Genomic DNA, 10,196 nt, shown 5'->3' on the forward strand with positions numbered 1-10,196 from the left:
CCTTTCCCATGCCTTCAAAGTACTCCAGAATCCTTCTCATTGTATTCAGGCAGCACTCTTGCAACTTCACCAAGTCCTCAATGTAGGCAAAACAAAATGGCTGGGGTTTTTGAAGTCTCCCCCTCAATTGATGATGACTTGAAAATGACAAGTTTTGATACAAATTGCTTTAAAATGGTGTCCTCTTATAAATATCTATGGACCTGGCTTGAGGATAAGCTTAATTTATTTCAAAATAAATATTTTAATATAACAAATGTTATTTTGGAATACAATTTCTAATTATTTTTTTTGTTCAGTCCAGCCCTACACCCTGGCACAAAATGCTTGGCAGACCTAACAACATTACAGTCAATGGATACTTTGAATGGAAGGCATAAAGGGGAGAACTAATTTCTAGAAATTTCTCAGAAAATTAAACACACACAAATATGCAAAGTGTGCCTTAAAACTGGGACTTTATTATAGAAGACAATTTAGCATTTTCATTTACAGCTGATGAGCCATATTTATAGCCCAAATAGATATGCTTGTGTCAGGCGTACTGATGTCTTCTTTATTTTCAGAAGAAACTACAGCTTACAGCTCCTGATGTTGGTATGTCCTGCCCTTACAGTGATCTGAGTATTGGAGGGGAAAAAAAACATTACCAAATTAGTGCATTTTGAACTGATTCATTACTGTAAATATCTAATTTACCATTCTCCAAATTATGCTTGTGACTCATCAAAAATGAATTATTCTTAAAATTGATAGAGGGTTTCATTACAATGGTGAAGATGTATACAACTGAAGCCTACAATGGGCCTCATTTACAAAGCATGTGTACGATCACATTTGATTGTAAACTGCGTGTAAGAACATTTCGTCATTCATCATTTTTTTCTTATATGTATTTGTTCATGGCTGTTTCCTTATGCAAATCACATGAACAGGATTGTGCAGTCAGCATTCATCATCTCATACATATGATGGGATATGCACAAAAACAAAGGTCTGCACGTGTCATGAATTTCATTGTTTTTTTGTAGGAACATTTTTAAGTAAGAATAATTTAAGAAAGGTTTTGTGAATGAGGCCCAATGTTTTTTACATTACTTTTTCCACTAGTGGTATGGGTGTTTTGATAACTTATTTCATTAAATAAATGAAATAATAATTTAAATATGTTTTGTGTTTACTCGGTTCCTAAAGATCTGAAACCATTCAGTGTGACAAATACGATAATAAAGGAAATCAGGAAGGGGGCAAATGCTTTTTCACGGCACTATATACTAAGATATTTTGAGGGACCAAAAGTAACTGGGCAGTTGGCCACTCCGATTAACTTTTTGATTACTTTGGATCCCTCAAAATGGGGGGACTAAAGTGACTGTGCTGTCAGTTATGGACTGCTTGATGAGAATGAACCTTACCTGATATTACATTGCACAACTTATCAGCCACATCATCTGTTTCTTGGGCAAACAGTGAAATAATATCATCTTCATACTCTTCAACAATGCTTTCACACTATGAGAGGAAAAGAAAAAAAAGCTTTACACACTGAATGATCAGATGGGAATGATTTTGACAGGCAGAACAAAACATTTTCATACTATGCACAAGCTATCATGGAGAAATCATTCTTCAATTTCCTGCCCATACCACTGTATTTTCATGCCCTCATAACTATGGCTGCATTTACACTGCAGGTTTTGATGCCCAGTTCCACAACAAACATCCCCTGTATTTTGGTCTAAACCAACACTTCTCCCCACATACTTAAAAGGCACGTAACATCGGTATTCGCCACTGGACTGAGCCTTCGTCCTTCATTTAACATTCATCATTACCAGCGGAGAGTGATTGTGCATGTAATATACTTTACGCGTAATTCAAATGCGAAAAATGTATGAGAATATTGCATATTGAATGACGTGTGAATTGCAATGACCAGGAAATTCCGATCTGTGCATTTAGGTATTGGAAGATATCTGATTCCTATCGGATTTATTTCCACATTATGAATGCGGCCAAAAACAGATCTGAATATATCCAATTTCATGTGCTTTTTTTCCTGTTTACACACTCATAGTAGAGATCCGATCTGTGCCTCATGTGAGTAAAAAATCGCAATAGGGTCACTTTTACCAGGTGGTGTAAACATAGCCTAAGAGACAGGAGGGATGACATTCCAATGAGATTATACAAAGTAGGAAGACTTCTTCCACATTAAATCACATACAGGATATGCCAATCATTGTTGATCAATTACACGCAACATGGAATTTACAAAATATTAAAATATATATAAATAACTTTCATTATTAACATTTTTTTGTAAAATTGTTAACACTATGTAATTAACACTATTGTGTTGACACCAAAAATCTAAACAGAATTCAAACTTTTTACTTAAGAGTTCATAAAATAATTTGAAATTGAAATTAAATGACAATGCTTACAGCAAATTTCAAAGAATTTGAACCTTCTGGACCATCAAACTGAAAATCTTTGAAATCTGGAAAATCACTTTTGTCATTTCTTGGAGCAAATCTTTTGTAACTCTTTCCTTTGGTATCTGGGTCCACATGAAGGGCATAATCGTTCATGCTATTGCAAATATCTTCTAGCAGCTCTGTTATATAAGTTTCAGATCTTGCAAGGGGAACCTATCAAATTGAGAAAAAGGAAAAAAAATATATATATAGTTAACTGTTCAATATCACATGAATGCACCCTCATTTTATCACCCAAAACTCCCCCTATGCCCTGCACCTAGCACCCCTGTACCTCTCCCACCAACCTGAGCACTCCCACCATCCACCTCCATGCTCCTGCACTTTCCCACAAACTACCAACACCCTCTTGCACACTCCCACAAACCACATGCACCCTCATGCACCTCCAGCCAACTACCCTGCCCCAACTAGCTATACTCTTCCTCCACCCCTCCTGCACTTGTCAAAGTGGATATGAAACAGTTATACATTATGCTCAAAAGTGATCATTCTAAGCTATTTGAATTATCCAAGGGACCGCCTCCTCTTCTGCTTCTTTCCTTGCTGACCCATTAGTAAACAAGATTGCAAGATGTTTGCAATCAGTTACAAGTGAAGATCGACCCTGTAGTTTACAGTCAATGGGTGGTTATTGAAAAAAAATTAAGAAGCTAGTACCACATGTTCCAAAGAATATAACACCGAAAACCACTTCAGTCAGATCTCCAAGGGGTGACTGATAAGCTAACTAGCACTGCTAGTACCACATCTATGAGATTGCAAACAAATAAAAAATGGAAGCTTTGCTGAAGGCATGACAGCAGTTGTTTTACATATGAGTTCATGTTTATTATGACTGAGAGTGTTTTATATTTGTAAACTGATGCCAAATCAAAAATAAATTTCAGCCTATATAATGAAAAAATACAAAAATCCCGGAATCTGCTAAATAAATGAGCACAATTAACACTTTTCACATTACAGAATTGGAACATTCCACAGGTATTTGTTTTGTTGGGTGTTGCATTGTCTGACACAGTACATAAGCTAAGCCATAAGATACTGTATACTTTATTGAACCCAGTGTGGTAATTTGTCCTCTGAATTTAACCCATCCCAGCTACTTAGTAGCAGTGGCTTGAGTACCCACATTGGCCACTTTATCTGATTTCAGTATGATATTGAATACAAGTCATCCCTGAGTCATGGAAAAGCAGATGCATAATCTCACTAATATAACCTATAGTAAATCTCACATCAACAGACTTTCTCCCTTTCTCCACCTGTATTGTAGGGCAACCAACTTAAACCGGAACAGTCACCCTACTAACCAAACCATTGCATTGCTGTCTCGATCATTAGGTTTCTTACCATGGACCAAAAAAGGACAGTATTCTGAGCAAACAGGCAATTGAGACAGTACTGGTTAACGAACAGTTAATACCTTTCGGTCAGTTAGAGTCCCATCAGGATTAAGTCTAAAGCTCCCCACATGAATGGTCTTCTTTGGGTCCACTTGACTGATTGAGTAATTCAGTTCATCTGCAATTGCCCTGCAAGCTAATGGAAATGAAACTTCTATTTCCGAAAGCAAACAGAAACTCATCCAAATAACAATAAAAACACAAACACAGCAGCAAAACAAAATTCCTGTGGTACAAACACCAGACAACACAGTCACGGCACTGACAACATGACCCACATGCAGTCTGAAGATGAAATGAACATATTTTCAAAATTCTGCCAAAATAGACAGGGTGTCCATTGGCAAAGTAAAAAATGGCTTCTCAGAGGTGATGCATGCTCAGAGGTTCCTTGCATTGTGCTATAGCTGGAATCTAATGCACAACCATTTGCAATGTACTGTATGGCAGTTTCAACTTAAATGGGCCCTGAGCAGCAGAGGGGCCCCCAAACGCCCAGGAGAATTTCTGAAAAGTGTTTAGTAAAATTTACATTTTTAATGTTGCCCTAAAAACAGCCATGCATTTTCCATTCAAGGCACATCCGAGGAACTTTCCTGAACTCTTTACTTTAGTGCTGAGCGATTAACCAACATGTGTTTAAATAATTAATCTATTGACGTTCAGTTTGATTATTTGACCTGTCTTAATAGAACAAACCAGAATGTTTGTAAACAAAGGATTTGCCAATATTTCCAGCTGGATAACATTCTGACCATAACCACTATTGACACAGATATGCATATCGTACATGATAACATAAATATAATAGAAGTTTGCCTACCTTCTGTTGCCAGCAGGCTCTGGTGGCTGCACTCTCAGTGCCAACATAGAAGTACATGTTTATGCTATTGCTGTTCACCTTAGTTTACCTGATATGGTGAGGTACAGACACCTAACCATATGTGGGAGGGAAAAGTATAGCTAGTGCGCTAGATTGCCAGATCACCAGTTATCCAACTACACAAACTGTAAATATGGGTAGAAGGTAAAAATTTAGGTAACCTAGCTAGCCAATGTGATGTTTACTTTGGCTAGCGATGTTAGCTAGAGCAGTGGTGCACTATGGGTCGTGACCAAAGTTTGGGTCACAGGAGAAATAATATCTACCCAGAAGTAAGTTAGTTATTGTTGTGACCTTGTCCTAAACACAAATCTGACCATATAGTAGAGCAGCGGTAAGCAATGTAGCCATGGCATCTTCCCAATGGGCAAACTACTACCAAGCGACTACCTCCCACAGACAGAGAGCAACAGAGCGCCTACGTCGGGCCTACTGTATGTCACTTTTCACAGTGTGCTGTCTGGGGTTTGTATACATAGCCAACAAATATGAAGCACGTTTTATATTTATTCAAATGAAAACAAAGTTAGCACTGCTTAAATATTTTGCTTTGAAGCATTGCACAGGCCAGGCTTTCAGTACAAAAACAACACACAGCCAGCAATTCAGTTGGCCAGTTGCGGGAAGTCCATTCATTCTATATGAAGCTGAGCAACTGGGCACAAGATGACAAAGATTGTCCAAAAAATGTTTCCCAGCATTTATCTTTTTGCAGGCATCACCCGTCAACAGCCAAGCAGAGTTTTGGGCTTCCTGTTTCTCCAACCGATGTGATACCATTTTGTGAATAATTGTTCCGCCGAGTCTACTCAGTGCAGAAAAATGGAGAAACAGCTTATAATTATGGCACAATCAAAACTGGTATTGTACAACATTTTTAAAGAGTACAGGGACAAGTGCCAAAAAACCTAATTAGGAGCCTATTGATTCCCCTCAGTCCTGAATTTGATCCGTTTCAAATTTTTGTTACCTGTTTTTAAGCAGTTGTTTGCAATACAGCACAATGTGAACATGGGACTGTTATCTTAATAGCATACATAGTTATTTCTGAAATAATGTGGCTTAAGAGGGTAAACAATCCCTCTAAACATGAAAAGCATGTCTATAAATGAGGTAAGCAGCTGCATTCTGTATGAGTCTCGTGGTGGAGGATTTTATGGATTTTATTTTATCATTTGTGATGGCTCATTTCTTTGAGTGTAACATGTGAATAACGCAGTAAGTTAACCATTTCGTTATACTGTACATTCATTGTACAGCACTCTCTTTTGACTTCTGATTATGGATAAGTGCCCTTATGCCCCCACTTACTGCCTTCTGATTTTGCCAATGAAATTTTGGTGTTGCACTATAACTCTGAAATCTGGGGCCTGCTTACATGTCAAAGAGGTCAACCTACCTGAACAGTAAAGCACGTCATCCTTTTTCCCCTCTGTTGACTTGAAAAAGACAGATGTCACCAGAAAGACAAGGCTAACATATGGTGCCATTTTTCCTGTGGGTGAAAAATAGCACAGTGCATTTTATACTTAATTTCACAATTGAATGTTTATCATTGGTTTTATATTTATCAATAATCTATGTTGTTTTAATTGGATTTAGGCTAACATTAGATTCACACTTTTTGCATTATTATGCCCTTAATTAAGCAACTTGTTCCCCCCAAGCCCAATATTAATCTACATCCTCAGCAACAGCAGTTATAGGCTACTGCTGGGTGAAGCAGAAAGGATATTTTAAACAAAAGACACATCCAACAGGTTGAACTGCCCTCATTTGAGAACAAATAAATCACTGGTGAACAGCACAAATTAGATTTTCCATTAAAACAAATTAAGCAAAGCTACCAAAAATAGTGCTTTATGTGCCCTTCTCACTCAATACAATATTAAAATATAATTACAACCCAACTTTGCAACAATCCACTACTACTACGGTTTGAGTTAAAACTGTTTTACAGGGTTAAAGAAACGGAAAAAGTTCACGAGGAGAGATTACACAGTACAGCGGCCCAGTCTGAAATTCAAAGCTTTTCTTTAGTTTTAGGGCACGCCTAATGTAACTTACAATGAACTACAATTAACATTAAGAAGAACTTTTTTCGGATTCTGCAACTCGGCATTGTAAGCTCGTTTTCGCCCTTTCACCCAAGTATTATATGGACCACTAAAAAATGTTATGATTTATCATGGCTGGCGTCGAAGCTTCCGGTCCACACATTGATACTTTTCATATCCCCGGTATTTAAGACTATTTTCAAGCGACAATAATGTTTAAGGCTTATTTGATACTGTATATAAAAAAACTATCGCGCCTGGAGAGTAGACCTCATGATATTTACCATTAATTAGTTAAGCAGGCTCGCCGCGCGGAATTTTGACAATGACTCTTCTTCCGTCTTTGCTTTTGTAAATTGATACAAAAAATACAAGAATTTAACACTCACCTGCCGTAGTTCTGTGTGCTTTTGACCACTTACGTGCCTGTCTGTGGTGCCGCCACGATATCTAAGGAAGCCACTAACATGATAGATTGACAACAAATTAGCCAATACCATTGCACCTACGAAGTAGGGTGGCCAGACGTTCCTCATTCAGCCGATCCGGCTGTCCCGAGTGTCCTCCAACCGGCAGAGCCTAATACCGGACGCACATTGGTCCGGCATGTTGAAGTATTTTAAATACAAGAGACGTGTTATATTCCCAAATATTAATTGCTAAGATTGACATCAAATACATTTAGCCGCTTGGTTGGTAAAAGGATATAGTGGAGGTAAACCAAATTATATACTCTAAGGTATAAATGCTGTTTACCCACCTTTTTATTGTGCCTCTATCGTTTACGCACCTCTTTCGTTACGTCTATGTAGGGGAAACGCATAGTAATAAAACATATATGGTCTGGGTTTATCTCTATGGGAAAGGACACAACGCCCTACTCTCCTGTTTACTTCTAAGTCAAGGGGCTCGTTTTTTGTACCTGTGCTCGCCGAATGACAATTCTCTTAACCGCGGTCGAGTGAACAGCCAGTTTAGAGCCGCTCTAATGAAAAATTCGGTTATAACGCACATCACGTTCTAGTCAAGTTTTTTTCAGGCATTTAACAAACGCTGTGACTTTACTGAGACTTTCATTAGGCGGGCGGGCGCCGAAGCTGCTGGAATCCGATTGTATGATTAGAGATATAATTATACCAGACGTTTCGTTTCTGGCAGGAGTGTCTGATAACTTTTTCAGGAACTTTGCACAGTAGTCGAATTTTGTGTGCATTCTCGAAGGAGCTATTGGACACTTGATGGCGCTACAGCGTTTAATTGAGAATACGAATTTTTTAAGCGCAGAACTCCTGTCCTGTTTGGCCTAAGGACATTAATCAGTCAGTCAGTGTCTCTCCTCACAATAAACAACTTTGCTGGTCTGACCGAATAGGTGTGATTGGTAGATTTTCTGTCATTTTTAATAAAAAGTCATTCTTTAAAAATTACCCAAAATTTTGTTTGTATCTCAAAAAATATTGCCACAGTAAGCCAATGGAACCTAGTGCAGTGGTATCGGGTACCTCACTTTAGTGAATGCGTGATTTGGGCACTGATTGGCCATTCAAGTGGCGTATAAATGGCTGTGTGCTTGGACCACATGTATTGCTGCTTGCAGCTATAATTATTATAGCTATAATAAATACCCTATGGTCCCAAAAAGAGGATGTCAGCCTGAGTTTACTTGCACTCTCTGTGTGAAATACTTCTTCACACTAAAAGAAACCCCTCAGATTCCCCAAACAATGGAAGTATCTGAGTGGCGAAGGAACACATGGAACGGGATTAATTTAATGTTATCTCGGTTATCTGACTTCAAAATATTGTTTTAACCCGTTATCTGTCACTCATTGAAATAGGTGATTAAAAAATTATTTAACCATAAATACCTATTACTAGAGCACCAAATAACAATGTCTAACAGTTTTTTTCATAACTTGACCCATTTTTTTTTTAGAAATTATAGACCTCTACCGTACGGTTGAGATGTCAGTATATGGTAAAAGATGCTATTCACAAATTGCTATATTTCTGAACATTCCTGAAACACAATCATTTTAATCTCTCTTTAAAACCTTAAAACAGTTTATTGCTTTTTTTACACTCCATCAACATGTTTTTGGCCTGTAAATGTCCCATCAATTACAATGGCTAGGTCCACAAATATGTATATATTGACAAATACTGCGTCATATGGCATTTCTGCTTTAAAATCAGACACTGTTTGATTGTCATTTTATAAGTTTAAACTATTTTGTTTCTATGAACAAAACTGTAAAAAAAAAAACATTCATTCCAGGTATCATTGAATTCATTTTGATTACATATTGCATATCGAACATATTATTAACTACGATTTGGAACAAACATCTGTATACATGTATAGATACTCCATTGTGTGGCATTTCTGCTGTATAACCAGGCACCATTTGATACATCGCCATTTTATTTTAAGTATAAACTCATGAACAAAACTTTAAAAAACTTTAAACTTTAAAAAACACCCATTTCAGGTATCTGAATTCATCCTCAGTCCTGAACATATTTTTTCAACTGATCAGCTTTGGAATCTCCTATTCACCTTGTTTTCAGCTTTCATTTGAGATGACGGAGTGTGGCACAGTGGGTAAGGAACTGCGCTTGTAACCGAAAGGTCGTAGGTTCGATTCCCGGGTAAGGACACTGCCGTTGTACCCTTGAGCAAGGTACTTAACCTGCATTGCTTCAGTATATATCCAGCTGTATAAATGGATACAATGTAAAGTGCTATGTAAAAAAAAAAAGTTGTGTAAGTCGCTCTGGATAAGAGCGTCTGCTAAATGCCTGTAATGCAATGTAATGTAATGATACGTGACAAAGCACCGCTGTGTGCTGTTTAGACACAGCAGTGCTTAGACACTCTGCACACTTCCATCGTGACACCCCCTTTGGGTAGAGTTTGCATCGCCCTCGCTGTGGGCCACAGGCTGAGTGTGTATCAGGCTCACTAAGCTCAGGGATTGGTAACTCTTCAACTGTGTCACATGTGTGCCTTGGCACATAGTCAGGATCATCCAAGTCCTCATCACTGTCCTCTATGTCTGACTCCTCTGGATCAAGGGGGACCACAGCTTTGCTACCCTTTCCTGTGCCATAGAAAAATTTGGTGTCCATCACTAAGAATGAAACAATACACTGCATTACATGTTTTCCCATAACATATATGTGCATACTAACATATGCTGACATACACTGCCTGGCCAAAAAAAAGTCGTACTCTCTAATATTTAGTTGGACCGCCTTTAGCTTTGATTACGGTGTGCATTCGTCATGGCATTGTTTCGATAACCTTATGCAACGTCACAACATTTATTTCCGTCCAGAATTGCAT

The 10,196-nt window shown here is 38.0% G+C and overlaps 1 protein-coding gene across 4 annotated transcripts; it reads right to left on the bottom strand.

Annotated features, from left to right (window-relative positions):
• Positions 1-434: 434 nt before the first annotated feature.
• On the bottom strand, positions 435-7,398 carry cnpy1 (canopy FGF signaling regulator 1). 4 transcript variants are annotated; one of them, XM_035428343.1, is made up of 6 exons: positions 7,237-7,396; positions 6,190-6,285; positions 3,928-4,043; positions 2,448-2,654; positions 1,416-1,512; positions 435-620 (listed from the first exon to the last, which is right to left on the bottom strand). In XM_035428343.1, the coding sequence occupies exons 2-6, from the start codon at positions 6,278-6,280 to the stop codon at positions 580-582; spliced, it is 552 nt and encodes a 183-aa protein (XP_035284234.1). In that variant the 5' UTR covers positions 6,281-6,285; positions 7,237-7,396; the 3' UTR covers positions 435-579. The 4 variants fall into 4 exon arrangements, with proteins under 4 accessions (XP_035284234.1, XP_035284235.1, XP_035284236.1 ...); XM_035428344.1 differs by having other exon boundaries at positions 7,132-7,246; XM_035428345.1 differs by lacking the exon at positions 3,928-4,043 and having other exon boundaries at positions 7,237-7,398.
• Positions 7,399-10,196: the final 2,798 nt, after the last annotated feature.

This window comes from Anguilla anguilla, chromosome 8, assembly GCF_013347855.1.
Source record: "Anguilla anguilla isolate fAngAng1 chromosome 8, fAngAng1.pri, whole genome shotgun sequence".
Taxonomy (NCBI): Eukaryota; Metazoa; Chordata; class Actinopteri; order Anguilliformes; family Anguillidae; genus Anguilla; species Anguilla anguilla.

Excerpts from the sequence above, each read along its gene's own strand:
- cnpy1 (XM_035428343.1), bottom strand. The coding sequence starts at position 6,280 with ATGGCACCATATGTTAGCCTTGTCTTTCTGGTGACATCTGTCTTTTTC. Across the intron at positions 2,655-3,927 it reads GGACTCTAACTGACCGAAAG|GTTCCCCTTGCAAGATCTGA; the intron begins GTATTAACTGTT and ends TCAATTTGATAG. Across the intron at positions 621-1,415 it reads GTTGTGCAATGTAATATCAG|ATCACTGTAAGGGCAGGACA; the intron begins GTAAGGTTCATT and ends TCCAATACTCAG.